Source organism: Bubalus kerabau, chromosome 4, assembly GCF_029407905.1.
Source record: "Bubalus kerabau isolate K-KA32 ecotype Philippines breed swamp buffalo chromosome 4, PCC_UOA_SB_1v2, whole genome shotgun sequence".
In the NCBI taxonomy this organism is placed as follows: domain Eukaryota; kingdom Metazoa; phylum Chordata; class Mammalia; order Artiodactyla; family Bovidae; genus Bubalus; species Bubalus kerabau.
Window position 1 is genome coordinate 91,246,997 of NC_073627.1, and position 24,642 is coordinate 91,271,638.

Genomic DNA, 24,642 nt, shown 5'->3' on the forward strand with positions numbered 1-24,642 from the left:
TGAAAAGAGCATAGCAATTATATGAGGCCCTTTGATTTCTTATCAGGCAGCACTACATGTGTGAACTGGAACTTGTGCAATTCTTCAGGTCAGAAAAGCCAGCTCCTAGCCCTCAAAGGCCATTTACAAGTATTGCCAACACTGTGTCTGACAGTCTCCATGGAATGATGGAGAAAAAACTATGATCAACATAGTGGGGGGAAAAAAATCTCCCGTGGTCTTTTAAGTATACCAGAAGGATGCCAAGGAGCAGAAGTCAGTCATCTCAACATATCTCCCTTTGTATATTTCCCCCAAATTTGGAGCTCTTCATACCAACGTGAGTTATGGACAAGAGGGCAAGTGTCCTCAGCGGGAGAATCCAGCTGCTCTGGAACAAAGTGCTAAATGTTCTTGCGACGCTGTGAGCAGCTGTTTCACTAGGACTCTGTCTTCTTTAAGACCATCACCTACTTATCTTTGTCAAAGTAAGGTGGAAGAAAGAACTAAAATTTCTTGACTATATCCCTTGTATAGGAAGACCCTAAAGTGACTATTACTCTTGCTTCCACTTCCTGCTTGAGGAAACTGAGATGATGAGGAATTGAAGAGCTGGCCCAACCACAAAGGGAATGAGGAGCAGAGCCTGAGTCTGTTTTCTCTCCACAGAGTAGTGCTTATCTCACAGGACTCCTGCAGCATGAAAGGCTGAGGCAATTGTAAATGTGCTGCAATGAACACTGGGGTGCATGTGTCTTTTTTATTTTGGCTACTAAAACATGAATTTTATTGCAGCATTGTTTTATAAACACAAAATGGTTAAATGTGTAAAGACAAATTACCACTTGTAAGTCTTATCACAGGTGATCCCAGAAAGCATCTTTAAGGGATTGGAAAGTGACGCTGGAGATAATTTTGTTGATCTATATAATTTTGAGGGGCTTTGTAGCCATCAGTATAGCCCGTGAAAATAAACCAGATTTCATAATCTCACAATAGTCTCTCCCCCATTAAAAAATATTCTACAAAAAAAAAATCTACATCTTCTAGAATTACAGTTCTATGGTACACATTTTTAATCTGCTCATGAATTGTTCTGTTTCCTTATTGCCCTAAGTGAAACCTATAGGTATATTAGCTGTAATTTACTGTGTAGTTATTCTTTATCATTACAATGGCCACAAGACTGGAAAAGGTCAGTTTTCATTCCAATCCCAAAGAAAGGTGACACCAAAGAATGTTCAAACTACAGTACAACTGCACTCATCTCACTTGCTAGCAAGGTAATGCTCAATATCCTTCAAGCTAGGCTTCAACAGTATGTGAACTGAGAAATTCCAGGTATACAAGTTGGATTTAGAAAAGGCAGGGAACCAAAGATCAAATTTTGCCAACATCTGTTGGATCATAGAAAAAGCAAGAGAATTCCAGAAAAACATCTATTGCTTCACTGAGTATGCTAAAACCTTTGACTGTATGGATCACAAAAAATTGTGGGAAATTCTTAAAGAAATGGGAATACCAGACCACCTTACCTGCCTCATGAGAAACTGGTATGCAGGTAAAGAGGCAACAGTTAGAACCAGACATGGGACAAGGGACTGGTTCAAAATTGGGGAAAGAGTAGGTCAAGGCTATATATTGTCACCCTGCTTATTTAACTTATATGCAGAGTACATCATGAGAAATGCCAGGCAGGATGAAGCACAAGCTGGAATCAAGATTGCCGAGAGAAATATCAATAACCTCAGATATGCAGATGACACCACTCTAATGGCAGAAAGTGAAGAGGACCTAAAGATCTTCTTGATGAAGGTGAAAGAGCAGAGTGAAAAAGCTGGCTTAAAACTCAACATTCAGGAAACTAAGATCGTGGCATCTGGTCCCATAACTTTATGGCAAATAGATGGGGAAACAATGGAATCAATGATGGATTTTATTTTCTTGGGATCCAAAATCACTGTGGAAAATGTCTACAGCCATGAAATTAAAAGAGGCTTGCTCCTTGGAAGAAAAGTTATGACAAACCTAGACAATGTATTAAAAGGCAGAGACATTACTTTGCTGACAAAGGTCTGTCTAGTCAAAGCTATGATTTTTCCAGCAGTCATGTATGGATGTGAGAGTTGGACCATAAAGAAGGCTGAGAGCCAAAGAATTGATGCTTTCAAACTGTGGTGCTGGAGATGACTCTTGAGAGTCCCTCAGACAGCAAGGAGATCAAATCCGTCAATCCTAAAGGAAATTAATCCTGAATATACGTTGGAAGGACTGAAGCTGAAGTTCCAATACTTTGGCCACCTGATGCGAAGAGCTGACTCATTGGAAAAGATCCTGATGTTGGAAAAGATTGAAGGTAGGAGGAGAAGGGGCTGACAGAGGATGAGATGGTTGGATGGCATCACTTACTCATTGAACATGAGTTTGAGCAAGCTCTGGGACATGGTGATGGACAGGGAAGCCTGGCATGCTGCAGTTTATGGGGCCACAGAGAGTGGGACAGGGACTGAATAACTCTTTATCAAGGGGCTTTCCTGGTGGGAGAGCAGTAAAGAATCTACCTGCCAATACAGGAGACTTGGGTTTGATCTGTGGGTCAGGAAGATCCCTGGAGAAGGAAATGGCAACCCACTCCAGTATTCTTGCCTAGAAAATCCCATGGACAGAGGAACTTGGTGGGCTATAGTCCATGGGGCTGCATGGTCAGATACGACTTGGCAAGTAAACAACAAGAAGTCTTTATCAAGTTGAATAAGCTCACTTCTATCCCTAGTTTTCTAAGAGTAGGGGTGCATGCATTTTTTTCCATTATGGTTTTCTCTGTATATATGTTCAGGAGTGGTTTTTGGATCATATGGTAGGTTCTATTAATATTTTTATTTTTTTTAAGGAACCTCCATACTTAGCTGTACACCTGAAACTAACATAACGTTGTAAATCAACTATGCTCCAATATAAAATAAAAAATAAATTGAAAAAGAAAAAATAGTCAAGGAAAAGGATAAGAAGTCAAGAACACATTAAGGAGAAAAGAAAAACAGAGAGACTTAGGAGCAATAAAGACATGTTAGGCAAGCATTTAAAAAAAAAAATAAAACAAATGTGTACAGCAGTCAGGAGAAGGCCTAGGGGAGAAGGAAAGCAGAAAGGCCCAAACTGCTGGGGAGGAAAAACCCAAAAAACTTGGCTGGCTGCCTGACAAAGAGCACGGCAGAGAGAACTATATCCACCAGATTCACCAAAGGAAGGAATCTGTGAATCATAAAAAAAATGTTTATTTCTTTATGCCACAAATGATAAAACAGTCATAAAACATGAAAAAAATTTCCTTCTCATAGTAATTGCTGCAAATATTTTTAACCATTATTCTGAATACTCAGTGTGACACTATTGAGAAAGAAACGGTGTCTTGTACCAAAATCCATCTTCAGTTATCCCCATGGCATGCTATACACTTGTATTTAGAGATGAATTCATTTGCAAGATGGCTAAAGCTCACCTAGCATAGGTTGGAGAGAACCTCTATCCTTAGAGAAACAGTAAAAGTCATTGATCATTTCTTACTTCCTAAAAAGTTATTTTCCTTTGTTACCTAATTTCAGCATAAACAGAAAGAACTGTGGCCCAAGTGAGGGAAATTTGGATGTTTTTGAAAATGCGTTCCCTAGAGAATATCCTTTTGTTTCAGCAGAGGCAATGCTTGTCAATGTTAAAAGGGAAAACACACACAAGAACCACAGAGCTCTACAAATAGTTAAGTCGCATGCACATTTGTTCTAGCTTTGTGGCAAGCTAGACTTGTTATGGGTGATATTGATTGATCCCCTGGGATATGTTTCTGAGAATATACAGCAATTCCAACCAAGTATTTGTCTGGCCAAAGAAAAACCAAGCTTTATTGCTGCCAGAGACCTAACTGTCCAGCCTGACTGGGCAGAGAATAGAAAGTCTGGTTTTCTATAGTTTCTCCAAAAGAAAGGGCATTATAATTCTACAGTTCTGCCAGAGATGAGGTCTGATGTTTTTGTTGTAAAAGACCTGGAACCTGTTATTTAGCAAAATAACCAGGAGATGTTCCCCCATGATACCAAAGAATAAGGCTGACTTTCAAAAATTTAAAGTGATCAAATTTTCACTTTTTAAAATAATATATTCTCCTGGAAAGGGTAATTTGCCACAGAAAAGGGGAAGTTGATTTTAAAAAAAAAGATTAAGGGAGGGCAGACCCGATATTATTGAGTTAGGCACTCCTGATTTTAGCTTTTTTCTCATGTAAACCTTCTGTGAGATGATATTTTTTTTAGCATTTCAAAAATAAATATATATTCAGTGGCTTAAAATATTTTTATCCCAACCTCATTTTTGGAGGTAGTTTGACATTTATACCAATCATAGAATACATGTTTACTGTAAAAAAAACCTAAAACTCTACAAAAGTATATAGAATAAAAAAAGAAAGTCCCCCTTAAATCACTCAAATTCTCTCTCTCTCTCTGAATTATATACACAAATAATCACTGTGATCAGTTTGATGAGTATCCTTCAAAATTTATGACATGCCAGGTACATTTCTGTTTTAGGATTTTTTTTTTTTAACTGATTGAGATCATGTTAAATCTATTACTCCATAACTTGCTTTATTTCACATTTACTGTATCCTGGAAGAACCTTAGGTTATTACCTAGAGAGCTACTCTATTCTTTTTTTTTTAATTTTTTAATTAAAGGATAATTGCTTTACAGAATTTTGTGGTGTTCTGTCATACATCAACAAGGATCAGCCACAGGTACATCCATGTCTCCTTCCTCTCAGACCTCCCTCCCTTCTCCTTCCCCACCCCTCTCTTCAGCCAGTCCCCGTTTGAGTTCCCTGAGTCATACAGCAAATTCCTATGGCTATCTGCTTTACACATGGTATTGTAAATTTCTATGTTACTCTACCATACATCTCCTCTTCTTCCTGCTCTCCTTCCACTATGTCTGTTTCTCCACTGCTGCCCTGAATATAAATTCATCAGTGCCATCTGTTCAGATTCCATATATATGTATCAGTATATGATATTTATATTTCTCTTTCTGACTTACTTTACTCTGTATAATGGGTTCCAGTTTGTCCACCTCATTAGAACAGATTCAAATGTGTTCCATTTTATGGCTGAGTAGGATTCCATTATTGTAGAAGGCAATGGCGCCCCACGCTAGTACTCTTGCCTGGAAAATCCCATGGACAGAGGAGCCTGTTAGGCTGCAGTCCATGGGGTCACTAGCAGTTGAACGCGACTGAGCGACTTCACTTTCACTTTTCACTTTCATGCATTGGAGAAGGAAATGGCAACCCACTCCAGTGTTCTTGCCTGGAGAATCCCAGGGACGGGGGAGCCTGATGGGCTGCCGTCTCTGGGGTCGCACAGAGTCGGACACGACTGAAGCAACTTAGCAGCAGCAGCAGAAGCAGCAGCAGGATTCCATTGTATAAATGTACCACAACTTCTTTACTCATTCATCTGTCAATGGACATCTAGGTTGCTTCCATGCTCTAGCTATTGTACATAGTGCTGCAGTGAACAATGGGGTACATGTGTCTTTTTTCAGTTTTGATTTCCTCAAGAGATCTACCCTATTCTTTTTAATGATTGTATAGAGTTCCATGGTATGGATATACCACAATGTATTTATTTAATCAGCCCTGGCCCATTTGTTTCCAATTTTTAAACTACCACAAACATCAAATTAATGTCCTTTGTACATATACAAGGAGGATATTTTTAAAGGTAGGAAAGCTGAGATTGAAAGAGGTTAATGAATTTTGTTTAAAAGCACATTATTACAAAGCGGAAAGACTCAGAAAAGCCCATGTTCTTTCTGCTCTACTTGGATGTTTTTAGTTCTCCATGTATGCAGGATTAAAAAAGAAGAGGGTGTCTGAATTTTTAATTACTCTGAATCACTACCCCCTGCACTTCTCCATACATCCTGATGGCCTCTTAGAGTCTGCTCAGATACAAATGCATGTGGAATATAAAAAGCAGGAGAGCCTGGCCCCAAGTTTGTTATGTGAATTGATGCATATTAAAGAATAAATGAAGTCCTAATAAAGTAACTTGGAAAAGATATGTCCTACCAGATCTTAAAATGTGAGCACTTTCCTTCTCAGTGAAGATTACACTCAGGAAAATTTCGGCTTTCAGCTGGGTGGGTCAGTAGGGAGGAAATTATGGATGGATCTGACAAGAAGTCCATTTTCTGGGTCCACTGCTGGACAGAGTTGAGTAGTTAGCTACCCAGGAGGCCCAGGTCAGAATTGCTTTCCTACTTAAGACACTTCAACTTGAGCTTAAGAAATTCCTCTACTGCCCTTCATATATTTTAGTCAGGGGCTGACTGGCTCTGGGCCTGGGAGAAGAGGCAATGTGCACTGCGGGGTAGTCAGAGCAACTGGCTTTCTGTCAGCCTTCTGCTCCTCTCCCAAGCAATGCCCATAGGCTCTGGTAAGAGGCCAGAAATGCCCCTCACAAAATGACATTTGGGGGTAAGTTCAGATTCTTCAGCATAGATAAGTATCTGTTTCCCCATAATGTACCTTGTACTGCACCTCATAAAAGGACCTGGCAGAGCCTAAACTAAGCTGAGCTACGTCATGTCTCACCCTTCACATGTACACCTGGGCCCCAGTATCACCTCAGAGGGAATTTCCTGACAGCCTCGTAAAAGTCATCTCCCCACCATCACTATCTCATTACCCTGCTTTATTTTCTTCATAGTCTTTCACTATCTGAAACTGTTACACTTCTATTTACTTGTTAACCATATGCCTTCTCCCACTAAAGTATAAGCTTCGTGAGAACGGGAGCCTTATCTTTTTCTGTCACTAGGATACCCCAGCACTTAGGAAAAAGTGTCTGGTACATAGTAGGTCATGGTAGAAAGTGCTAAATAAATTCCATTCTCATTTTTCATAACACTTGCTCATTGGAGACAATCATCTTGAAAGATTGAGCTCAAGTGTAACCCTATTTAGGATGTCATTCATTCATTCATTTGCCATGTGCATTAAATGTCTACTGTGTGATAAAGGTTGCCAAACCTCATCTATTCACAGTCCTTTTAAAGTCTATGGTACCTCCAGGTCAAAAGGAATACCCTTTGGTTCTATTTATTAAGTCCAAGCAACTTAATAAATATCTGTGTCCTAATAACTTGGTGGTCATTGGAAAAATAATACACGTAATTTTTACCAAAAAAATTTATTTCAATCATAAATAACCACGTTTTCTTACTGATGGGATGTATTCAACTGTTAGGCACTATATTTTCAAGTCTGAAATGAGATTGGAAAATGCCACCTTAATTTTCTGTCCTTTGTTGATTTTCTCAAAGTACTTGCTTTTTATCAAAGCAAATGCCAACTTTCCAAAGATAGGACATAGAAAAAAAAAAAAAACAAAACTTGATCTGGTAGTTTGTACAGTGTCCATCAGATGTCAAGTATTGCTGTGTTTCCCTTGAGTATTTAAAACATCACTCTGAAGCTCTAGAGATTGGCTATGTTCCCTGCACACAGTTTCAGAAACACAGTGCTTACACTTCATCTTAGGTACTGGATGTACAGCAGTAAGAGAACCAGGCATGGTCCTTCCATGACCTCTTAGCATGTTGTATCTACCTCCACACAAATAGTGTTTACCCACACATTAATTTATTATGTGTTTATGTATCTGTCTTTCCTAATAGACGCTGGACTTCCCCAAGGAAAGTACCCTGTCTTTTTATTGATAATACAGACTCTTAACATCCCTAATACAGAATAAGAGTTGGGTGCTCAATAAATGTTGGCTAAATAAATGAACGATTAAACCAGAGAATGAATAAGTGAACAAACAAATGGCCTTGACACACAGCACGATTTTTTATTTTCTGGTATTGAATAAGGACTTGATTATGAGAAAGTGATCCTCTTTCCTATCTTAGATGTGCCTCTTGGCTGGAAAATAGTCCAGCTGACACAGGCTCACTGACTGACGCCCAAAGTTCTTGTTATTTACTACAGCATTTGTCTAGACTCCAGAGGGTATTTCACGGGTTTGAATGTTGTCCCAGAAATTAAAAAAGAAAAAAAAATTCTGGCCTCTATTCTTGCTCTGCAAGTACGTTAATTTGTACCATTTTTTCTAGATTCCATATATATACATTAATATATGATATTTGTTTTTCTCTTTCTGATTTACTGAAGCAGATGTAGAGAATGGACATGCAGACACAGGGGGAAGAAGAGATTGGAAGGAACTAAGAGAATAGTATTGACATATACAGACTAGCATGTATAAAATAGACAGCTAGTGGGAACCTGCTGTACAACACAGGTTGCTCAGCTTGGTGCTCTGTGATGACCTAGAAGGGCAGGACAGGGCAGGGTGGTGAGAGACAGGCTCAAGAGGGAGGGGATAAATGTATACATGTAACTGATTCACTTCATTCTACAGCAAGATCTAACACAACATTTAAAGCAATTACACTCCAATAAAAAAAAAAAAAAAGGAACTTAAATGTATCCTTCATTTGGAATGAGTGAATGGACAATATCTTCACTCCTGGAGTTAAAACTTCTACCTATGGACTGATGACTCCCATTTTTAAACTCCAGTTCAGCCCTCTCAAGCGGCTCCAATACTACTTCTCTAACTTTATACTTGAAAACTCCATTTGAGTCTCCAATGGTTTCCAATTATCCTTGTCTTAAAGTAAACTCTCTGTAATTCTCCCTCCCAAACCTGATTTTCTACCTTTATATCAACTAAGTGAACCAATTCTCTGTTCCTTTCAATGGCAAAACCTGCAAATCATAATTCAGTATTTAGACACAATTCAGCCTTGTTTCTCAGAAGATTACAATTTGATCACTAATAAACAGATTAAGTTTTTTCATGAAAGAAAATTCTGGGCCTTTCCTGTGTGGAGGACTGAGAGAGGAAGATGCCATCAGGTTGGCCGTGAGAAGATAATCCAAGCCCTGTTACTCCACCTTGGCTGCAATTGGAAATTGAATCTTTGTCTTTTGAACGTGGACTTGATATTTAAAAACAGCCCAAAGAGAATGCCCTGCAACCTATTAGAAGATGGAGGACTTTGGACATTTTGGATTGAGCTGAGAAACGAGTTGAGCCCATCTGGACTTCTAACCTCCAGAGCCATGAGATACTAAATGGGTCACCTCTATCTCCTCCCTCCCCCTTCTCTTCTCTGCTTAACTCTGAATCTCTTTGGGTGTTCCAGGCTGTGGAGAACACTTAGGGAACTAATCATTGGCTAGATTGGTCTCTCTCCTTTTGACTCCCCACCTCTTCCCCTGGTCACCTCTATCTCCTTCTTCCCTCTTCTCTTCTCTATGGAGCTCTGTGAACCTCTCTAAGTGTTCCAGACTAAGAAGAGCAAATAGGGAATTGATTACTGGCTAGATTGCTCTCTCCCCTTTTGATTCCCCCTTTTCTCCTCCTGGTCACCTCTATCTCCCTCCTCCCTCTTCTCTTCTCAATGTAACTCTGTGAACCTCTTTGGGTGTCCCTCACAGTGGAGAATCTTTACACCATTAACCTAGATGTTTTATCATTGGTGCTATATGGATGGAGAAGTCTTGAGGCTACTGTAAGAATAAGACTGAAAGCCAGAGGCAGGAGGCTTAAATCTCAAACTTGAGAACACCAGAAAACTCCTGACTCCAGGGAACATTAATCGACAAGAGCTCATCCAAAATCCTCCATACCTACACTGAAATCAAGCTTCACCCAAGAGCCAACAAGCTTCAGAGCAAGACATACCAAGCTAACTCTCCAAAAACGCAGGAACATAACTCTGAACACAAAAATACAGGCGGCCAAAAGTCACACCAAACCCATAGACACCTCAAAACTCACTACTGGACACTTAATTGCACTCCAGAGAGAAGAGATCCATCTCCATCCACCAGAACACTGATGCAAGCTTCCTTAACCAGGAAACCTTGACAAGCCACTTGTCCAACCCCACCCACATGGAGGAACCTCCACAATAAAGAGGAACCACAAACTTCCAGCATACAGAAAGGCCACCCCAAACACAGCAACCTAAACAAGATAAAAAAGGCAGATAAATATTCAGCATGTAAAGGAACATGATAAAAGCCCACGAAACCAAACAAAAGAGGAGGAGACAGGGACTCTACATGAAAAAGAATTCAGAATAATGACAGTAAAAATGATCCAAAATCTTGAAAACAAAATAGAGTTACAGATAAATAGTCTGGAGACAAGGATTGACAAGATGCAAGAAAAGGTTAACAAGGACCTAGAAGAAATAAAAAAGAGTCAATCAATAATGAATAATTCAATAAATGAGATAAAAAACACTCTGGAGGGGAACCAACAGTAGAATAACTGAAGCAGAAGATAGGATAAGTTAGGGGAAAGATAGAATGGTGGAAATAATTGAAGCAGAGAGGAAAAAAGAAAAAAAAGAATTAAAAGAAATGAGGACAACCTCAGAGACCTCTGGAACAATGTTAAATGCTCCAACATTCAAATCATAGGAGTCCCAGAAGAAGAAGACAAAAAGAAAGGCTATGAAAAAATACTTGAGGAGATAATAGTTGAAAACTTCCCTAAAATGGTGAAGGAAATAGCCACCCAAGTCCAAGAAACCCAGAGAATCTCAAACAGGATAAACCCAAGGTGAAACACCCCAAGACACATATTAATCAAATTAACAAAGATCAAACACAAAGAACAAATATTAAAAGCAGCAAGGGAAAAACAACAAATAACTCACAAGGGGATTCCCATAAGGATAACAGCTGATCTTTCAATAGAAATTCTTCAAGCCAGAAGGGAAAGGCAGGACATACTTAGTGATGAAAGAGAAAAACCTACAACCCAGATTACTGTACCCAGCAAGGATCTTATTCAAATATGAAGGAGAAATCAAAAGCTTTACAGACAAGCAAAAGCTCAGAGAATTCAGCACCACCAAACCAGCTCTTCAACAAATGCTAAAGGATCTTCTCTAGACAGGAAACACAGAAAAGGTTTATAAACTCAAACCCAAAACAACAAAGTAAATGGCAATGGCATTATACTTATCAATAATTACCTTAAATGTAAATGGGTTGAATGCCCCAACCAAAGGACAAAGACTGGCTGAATGGATACAAAAACAAGACCCCTATATATGCTGTCTACAAGAGACCCACCTCAAACCTAGGGATACATATAGACTGAAAGTGAAGGGCTGGAAAAAGATATTCCATGCAAATGGAGACCAAAAGAAAGCAGGAGTAGCAATACTCATATCAGATAAAATAGACTTTGAAATAAAGGCTGTGAAAAGAGACAAAGAAGGATACTACATAATGATCAAGGATCAATCCAAGAAGAAGATATAACAATTATAAATATATATGCACCCAACATAGGAGCACTGCCAATATGTAAGGCAAATGCTAACAAGTATGAAAGGGGAAATTAACAATAACACAATAATAGTGGGAGACTTTAATACCCCATTTACACCTATGGATAGATCAACTAAACAGAAAATTAGCAAGGAAACACAAACTTTAAATGATACAATGGACCAGTTAGACTTAATTGATATATATAGGACATTTCACCCTAAAACAATGAATTTCACCTATTTTCTCAAGTGCACACGTAACCTTCTCCAGGATAGATCACATCCTGGGCCATAAATATAACCTTGGTAAATTCAAAAAAATTGAAATCATCTCAAGCATCTTTTCTGATCACAATGTGGTGAGATTAGATGTCAACTACAGGAAAAAAAAAAAAAAAAACTAGTAAAAATACAAACATATGGAGGCTAAACAACACTCTTCTGAATAACCAAAAAATTACAGAAGAAATAAAAAAAAGAAAACAAAATATGCATAGAAATGAATGAAAATGAAAACACAACACCCCAAAACCTATGGGATACAGTAAAAGCAGTGCTAAGGGGAAGGTTCATAGCAATACAAGCCTACATCAGGAAACAGGAGAAAAATCAAATAAATAACCTAACTCTACACCTAAAGCAACTAGAAAAAGAAGAAATGAAGCACCTCGGGGTTAGTAGAAGGAAAGAAATTATAAAAGTTAGGGCAGAAATAACTGCAAAAGAAACAAAGGAGACCATAGCAAAAAATCAACAAAGCTAAAAGCTGGTTCTTTGAGAAGATAAATAAAATTGACAAACGATTAGCCACACTCATCAAGAAACAAAGGGAGAAAAATCAAATCAACAAAATTAGAAATGAAAATGGAGAAATCACAACAGACAACACAGATATACAAGGATCATAAGAGACTACTATCAGCATCTATATGTCAATAAAATGGACAACGTGGAAGAAATGGACAAATTCTTAGAAAAGTACAACTTTCTAAAACTGAACCTGGAAGAAATAGAAAATTAACAGACCCATCACAAGTATAGAAATCAAAACTGTAATTAGAAATCTTCCAACAAACAAAAGCTCGGGGCCAGATGGCTTCACAGCTGAATTCAACCAAAAATTTAGAGAAGAGCTAACACCTATCCTACCCAAACTCTCCCAGAAAATTGCAGAGGAAGGTAAATTTCCAAACTCATTCTATGAGGCCACCATCACCCTAATACCAAAACCAGACAAAGATGCCACAAAAAAAGAAAACTACAGGCCAATATAACTGATGAACATAGATGCAAAAATCCTTAACAAAATTCTAGCAAAGAGAATCCAATAACATATTAAAAAGATCATACATCATGACCAAGTGGGCTTTATCCCAGGGATGCAAGGCTTCTTCAATAGCTGCAAATCAATCAATGTGATACACCACATTAAGAAACTGAAAGATAGGAAACCATATGATTATTTCAATAGATGCAGAGAAAGCCTTTGACAAAATTCAACATCCATTTATGATTAAAAAAAAAACCCTCTAGAAAGCAGGAATAGAAGGAACATGCTGCTGCTGCTGCTAAGTCGCTTCAGTCATGTCTGACTCTGTGTGACCCCAAAGATGGCAGCCCACCAGGCTCCCCCGTCCCTGGGATTCTCCAAGCAAGAACACAGGAGTGGGTTGCCATTTCCTTCTCCAATGCATGAAAGTGAAAAGTGAAAGTGAAGTCACTCAGTTGTGTCCGACTCCTAGCGACCCCATGGACTGCAGCCTACCAGGCTCCTCCATCCATGGGATTTGCCAGGCAAGAGTACTGGAGTGGGTTGCCATTGCCTTCTCCCAGAAGGAACATACCTCAACATAATAAAAGCCATATATGATAAACCCACAGAAAACATTATCCTCAATGGTGAAAAATTGAAACCATTTGCTCTAAAGTCAGGAACAAGACAAGGATCCCCACTCTCACTACTACTATTCAAAATAGTTTTGGAAGATTTAGCCATGCTTTTGAACTGTGGTATTGGAGAAGACTCTTGAGAGTCTCTTGGACGGCAAGGAGATCCAACCAGTCCATTCTGATGGAGATCAGCCCTGGGATTTCTTTGGAAGGAATGATGCTAAAGCTGAAACTCCAGTACTTTGGCCACCTCATGCGAAGAGTTGACTCATTGGAAAAGACTCTGATTCTGGGAGGGATTGTGGGCAGGAGGAGAAGGGGACAACAGAGGATGAGATGGCTGGATGGCATCACTGACTCAATGGACATGAGTCTGAGTGAACTCCGGGAGTTGGTGATGGACAGGGAGGCCTGGTGTGCTGTGATTCATGGGGTTACAAAGAGTCGGATATGACTGAGCGACTGAACTGAACTGAACTGAACTGAATCAGAGAAGAAAAGTAAATGAAAGGAATCCAGATTGGAAAATAAGAAGTAAAACTCTCCCTGTTTGCAGAAGACATGATCCTCTACATAGAAAACCCTAAAGACTCCACCAGAAAATTACTAGAGCTAATCAATTAATATAGTAAAGTTGCAGGATATAAAATTAACACACAGAAATCCCTTGCATTCCTACACACTAACAATGAGAAAACAGAAAGATAAATTAAGGAAACAATTCCATTCACCATTGCAACGAAAAGAAGAAAATACTTAGGAATATATCTACCTAAAGAAACAAAAGACCTATTTATAGAAAACTATAAAACATTGACAAAAGAAATCAAAGATGACACAGATAGATGGAGAGATATATCATGTCCATGGATCAGAAGAATCAATATAGTGAAAATGAGTATACTACCCAAAGTAATCTATAGATTCAATGCAATCCCTATTAAGCTACCAATGTTATTTTTCAGAGAACTAGAACAAATAATTTCACAATTTGTATGGTAATACAAAAAACCTTGAATAGCCAAAGCAATTTTGAGAAAGAAGAATGGAACTGGAGGAATCAACCTGCCTGACTTCAGGTTATGCTACAAGGCTACAGTCATCAAGACAGTATGGAGTAAGCTGAAGTTTACTGGGTGGTGGGGGTGGGGGGCAGGGAAGGAAGTGCAGAGAGAAGGGCTTGTGCCCATCAGTCTTTATAGACAAGTTCAGATTGTCTACCCATTGTTCTGTTTGTGCATTTTAGTTAATATTGCTGTGTATTAACAAGCAAGTCCTAATGCCCAAAGTATATCAGAAGTAGAAGTAGTAAAATAACCCCTTAATGAATGCCCTTTTGTTGGCTTTTAGGAAGGGCTGTGTCTTCTGGGAGTATCTATGTTAATCCACCTCTTAGAACTAGATGTACTCTGGTACTTAGTCGCTGAAATGCTGGAGGAGTAAGAGGAAGGGTGAGGGGAAGGGCTCTTGGCTAATAGCTCCCATTATCTGGAAGACAGTTTTAGGTTTTAACTATAGGTCTGTATGTGCATTTTTGTGAAGTACCTATGCTTATTGTGGACAAGCTTCATTACTTTGCAACATCTAGGCTTTTTAGATGTCCTGAGGTGACAATGTATGATATAAAGTAGAGCTAGTGAATTAACCAATTTGTAAATATCTTTGTTAGAATTGATTTTTTTAAAAAGGCAGCATCTTGGACCTGGAATTATTATACCTTCTCTGAGAAATGTACATCAGGACTTGCTCATCTAGGTTGGCAGTTGAGGGGAGGAAGGAAGTATAGAGGGAGGGCTGTATGTGGCTGTGTTCACGTTTATATTTTGATGATAACTATTGATGTGCGTGCATCTCCTGGCTGTGCTATAGGAATGCATTGTTTAACAATTCAGCAGAAGCATACCTCCTTGCTAACATCGTAATAGTTTCGATCAGATGATGAACCCTCCTAGAACTATTATGCTTTGTGTGCTCTGTTGCTTTATGTCTCATTTTAATTGAACATTAAGGGGATGTAGTATTTTAATCATAGCTCTGCCAATATGTTTATCTAGAGGCCTGTTGCCATTTTTGTCTTTGAAATTTTTGTTGCCAAGAAAGGCAAGATTACATTTTTTTCCTTCCAGATTGAGTTGGTGTAGTGTATTCTTGGTTATCAAAATACTCATAGCTTTGGGACTTTGAAATGGTAAATATTCATGATGTGTGAAACAGCATGATACATAACTGTAGGTCTTCATTACATAAAAATGGATGCTTAGTTGTGAAGATACACAAACGAGACCTAGAAGGACATGTCACGGTAAACTGCTTGTGATTCTGAATGACTTCGTTTTTTGCTTCTTGTGCTTTTTGGTTTCGTATTATGCACATGTTAACTTTTAAGAAATAAATGTTATTTTAAAAACCTTAAAAAAAAAAGACAGTATGGTACTGGCACAAAGACAGAAATATAGATCGATGGAATAAAATAGAAAGCCCAGAGATAATGGACACCTTAACTTTGACAAAGGAGGCAAAAATATACAATGGAGAAAAGACAATCTCTTTAACAAGTGGTGCTGGGAAAACTGGTCAACCACTTGTAAAAGAATGAAACTAGAACACTTTCTAACACCATACACAAAAATAAACTCAAAATGGATTAAAGATCTAAATGTAAGACCAGAATTTAAAAAAACTCCTAGAGGAAAACATAGGCGAAACACTCTGATATAAATCACAGCAGGATCCTCTATGACCCACCTCCCAGAGTAATGGAAATAAAAACAAAAATAAATAAATGGGACCTAATTAAACTTAAAAGCTTTTGCACAATGAAGGAAACTATAAGCAAGGTGAAAAGACACCCTCAGAATGGGAGAAAATAATAGCAGATGAAGCAACTGACAAGGAATTAATCTCAAAAATATACAAGCAACTCCTGCGGCTCAATTCCAGAAAAATAAATGACCCAATCAAAAAATGGGCCAAAGAACTAAACGGACATTTCTCCAAAGAAGACATACAGATGGTTAACAAACACATGAAAAGATGCTCAACATCACTCATTATCAGAGAAATGCAAATCAAAACCACAGTGAGGTAGCATATCACAGCACTCAGATGGTTGCTACCCAAAAGTCTACAAGCAATAAATGCTGGAGAGTGTGTGGAGAAAAAGGAACCCTCTTACACTGTTGGTGGAAATGTAAACTAGTACAGCCACTATGGAGAACACTGTGGAGATTCCTTAAAAAACTGGAAATAGAACTTCCATATGACCCAGCAATCCCACTGCTGGACATACACACTGAGGAAACCAGAACTGAAAGAGACAAATGTACTCCAGTGTTCATTGCAGCACTGCTTACAATAGTTAGGACATGGAAGCAACCTAGATAGATGTCCATTGGCAGATGAATGGATAAGAAAGCTGTGGTACATAAACACAATGGAATATTACTCAGCTATTAAAAAGAATGTATTTGAATCAATTCTAATGAGGTGGATGAAACTGGAGCCTATTATACAGAGCAAAGTAAGTCAGAAAGAAAAACACCAATATGGCATATTAACGCATATATATGGAATTTAGAAAGATGGTAATGATGACCCTATATGTGAGACAGCAAGAGAGAGACAGATGTAAAGAACAGACTTTTGGACTCTGTGGGAGAAGGCGAGGGTGGGATGATTTGAGAAAACAGCATTGAAACATGTATATTATCATATGTGAAATAGATTGCCAATTCAGGTTTGATGCATGAGATAAGGTGCTCAGGGCTGCTGCAATGGGATGACCCTAAAGGATGGGATTGGGAGGGAGGTGGGAGGGAGATTCAGGATGGGGAACACATGTACACCCATGGCTGACTCATGTGAATGCATGGCAAAAACCACCACAATATTGTAAAGCAATTACCTCCAATTAAACTAAATAAATAAATAAAAGAAAATTCTGACCAAGAAAGTCCTATAGCAGAATGTTCTTTCCTTCCATGAGTTTCTGTTCCACTATGACATAAAGCACCAAATGTGCCCTTACTTTATGCTATACAAAGACCTGATGAGAAAAATGGACACGGGATCAAATGGGAATTTATTTTACATTCATCATTAATAACCACATGAAGGATGTTATGAAAGCCATGAACCTTTACAACTTCAGTGATGAGAATAACTGGTTAAGATGGCTGATCAAAGTCTACACCAAAGACAAGAACTTTGCTTCTACAGTCCATGTGCGTGCACTTCGATTTAACCCTACTTTATTGCTGGATAAATCTGTTCAATGCAGTACTGTCAGTCACAAAACCAACACAGATATATTCATTGTTTAGATCCAATAGTCCAGATATAAAGTTTTTTAAGAACTACAGAATTTTAGAGCTGGAAGGGATCGTTGAAATCTTAGTTCAATCCTCTTGTTATTTAGGTGCAGAAACTGAGGCACCCAAAGTTATAAACTTGCCCAGGACCACTCTGTCCTATCTGACCATTATAGCTGATGCCTTTGTCTCTTGCTGGAAAGCTGCATGTAAGACATTTGATAGTAATGATGCTGTAGACCATAAAAGTGGATTGTATCCAAGTGAGGACAAAGCCAAGTGACTTAGGAAAAGACATTCTCCCTCTAAATACAGTCTACATCTTCCTACCATTGTCCACTTAGTGCAAGCATCCATTAGTACTCAGGGAAACTACTGGAATTGCTTCTGAACTGGAATGTCTACTTCCAGTCTCTTTTGTGCAATCCATCTCTGGAGTGATCCTGCAGCCAAACCTATTTTTTAAAATCCTGAGTACAACTTTATTTTCCCCTCCCTAAAAGTCTCAGTAGTTCCTCTTGGCTCTAAAACTATAACACTTTATGACACCCAGCATGATCTAGCTCCTGTCTAACTGCACCTTTATTTTTCTTATCTTCTAATACTCTTCTCCTTGCACACTAGTCTCTACACTGACTTTGTTCTTTCTTTGAACACACTACGTTCCTTCATCCTTTAGAGCCTCTGTACTGGCTGTTCCTCTTCTCTGATTCACTATTCCCCTGATATTACCACAGTTCTTTTCTTCCTGTCATTCAAATGTCCATCCCCAAGTGGACTTCCCCAACCTTCCAATCTGAAGTCACCACTGATCATTTAATTCTCTGCAGAGCACTGATCACTACCTGATATTATTTCCTTTGAATAACTTCTCTGTTGGTTTGTAATCTGGTTTCCTCCATTAGAACGAAAGCTTCAGGAGAATTAGGTTTTGGTCCTATTCATCAATATACCCCAGTCCTGAGAACAATTCTCATGGTCAGTTATTCTTGGAATGAACAATGTTTTGTCTCCATGTGCTAAAAAGGCTTTTAATGGTTTCAGTCATTTCCTCAGAAGACAGAAATCCCTGCCCACCCACCTCACCCCCACTTCTGATTGCTCCCTGAGAGTTTTTAGAAAAGATATGGAAATGTGGTTTACCAACTGTAATCCTGCAAGAGTATTTTTTAAGAACAGTACAGTGCTGCAGTGGAGTAATAAAATCTCAATAAGGAACATAAGAATGCCATCAGCTACTACAGGCACCTTAGCTTAATAGGATGCTAACTGTGGTCACTATCTCTTAAATCTCAGTTTGAGTGAAGATTAAGGACAGTGATGAAGAAACCGTTTATAAGACACATAGCATTCCTCTCACCACTTTGGAAGTCAATTTTAAACATCTAATTAAGATCAAAGCGTTGAGATTTGAGGTTATTTGAATAAACAGGAAAATGTGATCTAAGGAGAACTTTGAGAGGATCCAGGGACAATCTGAGACCTAGTAACCCACTTGAATGGTCTGCTGGGTTTACACCCACTGTTTATCCTGATGTGATCCTTAGTTTTTGTTTGTTTTAAATTATTTCTGGCCGTGCTATGTGGCATGTGGCATCCTAGTTCCCTGATCAGGCATTGAACCCACCTGCACCCCCAACCACTGGAAGTGCACTGTCTTAACCACTGAACTGCCAAGGAAGTCCCTATCCTTAGCTTCTTCTTTCAGAGAGAGCCTTGTCACTTTTCTTAAAAAGAGCAGGGACTATCCAATGGGAAAAACTGGATGAACTACATCCTTAGGAATGAAAATAGCCTGCTTGGATCAGGTAGAAACAGTAGAAGAAGGTACCATGACTCCAATAACCATGTGAACATTATGGAAACTTTAACTTTCTTATATTGATATACTCTGTCTATACAGTGATTAACAATAAAACCTTAAAAGCACATGAGCTGATAATTCAGTTGAGCTAGAAAAACTGGTAATCTAAGGAGATCTTTTCTCTTTTCAGTTTTGGGGAACAAGAACCCAAAGAAATGCTGTATATAGCAGTACAAAGAATAGAAATACAGAGTGAATCTCTGGAGAAGAAGTGGCTCAGAAGAGGCCTAGGAAGCTGTCCAGGGATTAACAAGTGACCTTAGAGGCTTAACTAATAAGAGGCCCTCAAGTTTTTCCAAAACAAGCAACTAAAAGGGGAATATTTAATTGAACTGTTCTGAACTTCTTAGTTTGAAAAAAAAATTGGAATGTGATTATGAAAAAATTCTTTCTTATGAAATTTTTCGTTTGTATTTTTGGCAGTGTTGCTTCTGTCATGGTCAAAAGCCAAAAAAAAAAGCATTGAATTACTTGAAGACTCTAGGTTCTCATAAAAAATTCAGTGTCAGTTTGATTCTACAAGCTGCAAAGAGTTGGTTCATGCTATTGGTTTTAAGTAATGTTAGGTCAGCCTTAGCCTGCATCTGTCCAGGGAAATGCTCATAATGATAACAAGGAAGTTTTGGGCTGTTTCTGAAAATCTTAAAGGAAAGAGTAGGCAGACATCTGCTCATGATGCTTTAAGCATTCACATCTACTTAGGATAGTCTGGACCCTTTCTATTGTCCTTAAAGCTTGAAAGAAAATGAATGGTAGTTAAGGAGATTTCTTTAAAAACATCATGTCTGTGTGTTTTTCATATTTTATAATTCATTTAATTAAAAATGTTTTCATTATGTTTGCTTTTGTGTATGTTTTTTTAATTGGAGTACAGTTGATTTACCATTTTGTGTTAGTTTCAGGTGTACAGCAAAATGATTCAGTTATACATACATATATCACTATTTTTTCAGATTCTTTTCCCTTATAGGTTATTATAAAATATTGAATACAGTTCCCTGTGCTACACAGTAGGTCCTCATTGGTTATCTATTTTAAATATAGTAGTGTATATATGTTAACACCCAAACTCCTTATTTATCCCTCCCCATCTCCTTCTCCTTTGGTAACTATAAGTTTGTTTTCTATGTTGTGTGTCTTTAAAATGATTTTATATATATATATATATGTATACATATATAACACACACATATATATCACCACAATAAAAAGGATCAAAAAGAAAACCAATGAGCTATAGTATATTTATACCAAAATTTTTTCATACTGTAACTACAACAAACTGTCAATTTTTAAAAAATGTAATAAAAGTCACCACAGCTATTTGATCTTTTTAATTAATTGGCAGTTGAGTGAGGGGTGTGTGTGTGTGCATGGTGAAGAAGACAATGCTATGGGTTATGTTATATGTCACTAGTATCTTAAATGGAGATAGAGAAATGAACTAGGCAAAATATTCTATTGAACAATTGCTTCTACTTCTAATTATCATCCCTTCTAGTCACTTTTGTTCCTGGTCAGGCATTTATACAAAATTATACTGTTCACCCATTTTAGTCTTTCTCATCTCATTTGTCTTCTGGCCAGGGGTCACCTCTACTGTCCATCTCGCTTTTTTAAAAGGAAAAATTATCGAAGTATAGTTGATTTACAATGTGTTAATTTCAAGCATACAGCAAAGTGAACCAGTTATACATATATCCACTCTTTTTTTAGATTCTTTTCCCATATAGATTATTACAGAGTATTAAAGTAGAATTCTCTGTGCTGTACAGTAGGTCCTTATTAGTTATCTTAAATATAGTCATGTGTATATGTTAATCCCCAAATCCTAATTTATTTTTCCACTTCTGTTTTGCCTTTGTTAACTAAAAGTTTGCTTTCAACATCTATGACTTTATTTCTGCTTTGTAAATAAGTTCATTTGTACTATTTGGATAAAGAAGATGTGGTACATATGCACAGTGAATATTACTTTACCATAAACAAGAATGAAATGATGCCATTTGCAGCAACATGGATGGACCTAGAGATTACCAAATTAAGTACAGTAAGTCAGACGGAGAAAGACAAATATTGTATGATATTGCTTATATGTGGATTCCACTGTACATTTTGGGGGGGCATCTCAGTATTGCCAGACTAAGACCTAACAGACTCTGGACCACGTTCTCTGTAAGAGCAAGTTCTCTAATCTCAGTTGAACCCCCTCTGCTACAGCAACGTGGTCTTCAAAAGTTTTCTATATCCTCAATTTGTGCCTTTCTCAATTTGTGTCTGTTTTTAAGAACAGAGTTTATGTCCTTTCCCTCTATCAAGATTCCTTCTCTTCTTGTCATCCAATGTTGGCTTTGGGACCTGTGGCATCAGGTCTACTCTTACCTGCAAATATCACCAAGCTTGCCGTCCAGATCAAACTCATCTCTCAAGGCTCTCTTATTTAAAAAACAAAACAAAAAAAAGCAACACATCCTCCCACCCTTCTGTGGCTCTACAAATGATGGAGTGTCTCTGTTAACACTTTATAAGAACAACAGACCTATAGATTCCATTTCTTTGTTAATATGCTTTATGTACTGCCATCTTGATTTCATTCCTGATACACTAGAGTAACTGCTTCTGGCCTGGAGAATTCCATGGACAGAGGAGCCTGGGGTCGCAAAGAATTGGACATGACTCATTGACTTTCACTTTCACTTTTCTCTCAAAACTCTCAGTGTTCACACTTTTGATAATGACATTCACCATTCTTCTAGAAGACCAGTACTTATTTTGCATTCAACAAATATTTACTGTATGCTTGATATATACATAAGTTCTAGGCACTAGGGATGAAGGAGTGGATAAGGTAAACAACACTCTATCTATGCTTAAGGAATTTACATTCTAGAGTCAGGGAACAGAACATAAATAATGACTCAAATAAGATAGGGACTTCCTTGGTGGTCCAGTGGTTAAAAGTCCATCAGCCAATGCAGGGGATATGGGTTTGATCCCTGGTTGGGGAACTAAGATCCCACATTCCTAGGGGCAACTAAGCTCACACACCACAACTAGAGAAGCCCACACTGGGCAAAAAAGAGCTTGCACAGTCAAAAAAAAAAAAAAAAAAAAAGCTAAATATGATTGATTGACTATTGTGAGAGCTGGGGCCAAGCAATGGGACAACTATATTAGATAAAGTAGTCAAAGAAATCTCTTTGAAGAGGTGGCATTTGAGCTGAGATCAGAATAAGGAAGATGCCCATCATGCAAACAACAACAAAAAATAACATCTTTAAGAAACTGATTCAGAAGCACTAGAGCTCTAAACATGCATGTAAAACATTCCTTTACTCCCACTACAAGTCATCACTCTAACTAAATTACTTGGGAAGTCTTACAGAGTGACTTTAATTTTGACCTCTTATATCTATTTCCTCCTGTTTTCAGCCTTCATTACTTCTCGCTCTCCACTTGTTTTCTGTACCAGTGCATCCCTCACATCATTACAGAATTAAACTTCCCAAAGTGGAACTCAACAATATCCTACTCTGGTGACCCTCCATTAGTCACTGAAGGAAAATAAACTTGGAAGCTTAATATTCAAATCTCTTCATGGTGTAACTTCAAAATATCTTTCAATTCTTCTCTTCCATACTGCTAAGCACAACCCTCCATTAGTCACTGAAGGAAAATAAACTTGGAAGCTTAATATTCAAATCTCTTCATGGTGTAACTTCAAAATATCTTTCAATTCTTCTCTTACATACTGCTAAGCACAATCCTATTTAAATTCGTGTTCAGAACACACCTTCAATATTCCTGTCTCCAAAGTTGCCTGTTATGTCTCCTCCACTTGGACTGGCTATCATCTCCTCCCACCTAGTCTGGGCCAATCACAGCCTTCCTAGGCTTCTCAGCCCTACGTCAAATCACCTCCTTCTGGAAGGCCCTTCAGATTTCTCTCTGCTTTTAACCCACAAGAACGTAATCCCTTTCTTTCTACATTTGTCAGCATCTATCTTCTCTTGCTATATCCCTTACCATAACACAGATGTTTTAAGACAGCAACCACATGCTATTGATCTTTGTAGTAGTTCAGTGCCTCACATACAGTTGGTATTGAACAGTATTTGTTAAACGAATTAATTTATCAACTCTGAGTTTGATGAACTGATGTTTATTTCATGATTCCCAAGTGGTTTCTCTTTTCTCATTTCTCTTTTTGCTTTCAAGAGACCTAGATGTGAAGCCAGAAAGCAGAGAGGAAACACAGTTCTTATTTTTAAATAGTGTAGTTAGTTTCAATCTGGCCAAGTGATTAAAAGTTTGTCTTGAGGAACGTTAAAAATAACTATTTTTTTAATGTATATAATCCATATACCATGAAATAAATAACTCTTGGTAATATACTAATTAGTTGATATCTGCTCAGGATACATGAGACTGCTTAGCATTATTCAGGGCTTACAAAATACATTATCACAATCATAGAAGGTTAATGCTTACCACATTACTGCATGTTCTATATCGGATATTTCTTCCCTCACAGCTCCTGGGGGAAGGGAAAAAAAAAACAACTCATTACCACCAACGAAAGGCCCCAGATTTCAATGGTTCTCTTGAAAGTCATTTTCCTCTTTAATACCAGTATAAGAGCCTCTGTTTTCTTTTGAGTATGCCCTTGTAGGAGTTACTATCAATAACTAAATAGAGCAGATCTAAAGAAGCTGAATACGCAAATTGACTTCTCCATTAGACTTGAAACTAAGTATTAATTTTGCTTCAAAAGTTCTCAAAATAAGTATAGCAAGTTCCCTAAATATGAACCTTCAAGTTGAACACATGCAAAGATGTGAAGGTGAGTTCACACAGCCAATCACGTAAGCTAGCTCATGGGTCTGGTGCACATTGCCACCTGTGTGAATCCTTTACAAGTGGCTGTGCTTTTGTGTACTTAACTGTAAGGTACTGTATAGAGCACAGAACCACAGTATCTTTATTTCAAGCCCAGGATGTCAGGAAGCATACAAACAGCAGAGATGTAGCTGGTCCTGCTAAGAAGCACCAGGAATTGGAGGCCCAGAGAAAGGATAAAGAGAAACAAGAAGTAACTGAAGAACCAGTGAGAGTCATGATGGGGTAAATGGCAAAGGGATTTTCCTCATTTGAGGAGGCACTGTTAGTCTTTTGAGGC

General features: G+C 38.1%; 1 protein-coding gene across 1 annotated transcript in view; it reads right to left on the bottom strand.

Moving 5' to 3' along the window:
* Positions 1-24,642, bottom strand: part of ADAMTSL1 (ADAMTS like 1) — a 1,145,195-nt gene that overhangs the window by 401,337 nt on the left and 719,216 nt on the right. The window contains exon 6 of the mRNA XM_055577966.1: positions 23,955-24,000. Within this exon, the coding sequence (XP_055433941.1) occupies positions 23,955-24,000 (46 nt within the window). The remainder of the gene's footprint in view (positions 1-23,954; positions 24,001-24,642) is intronic.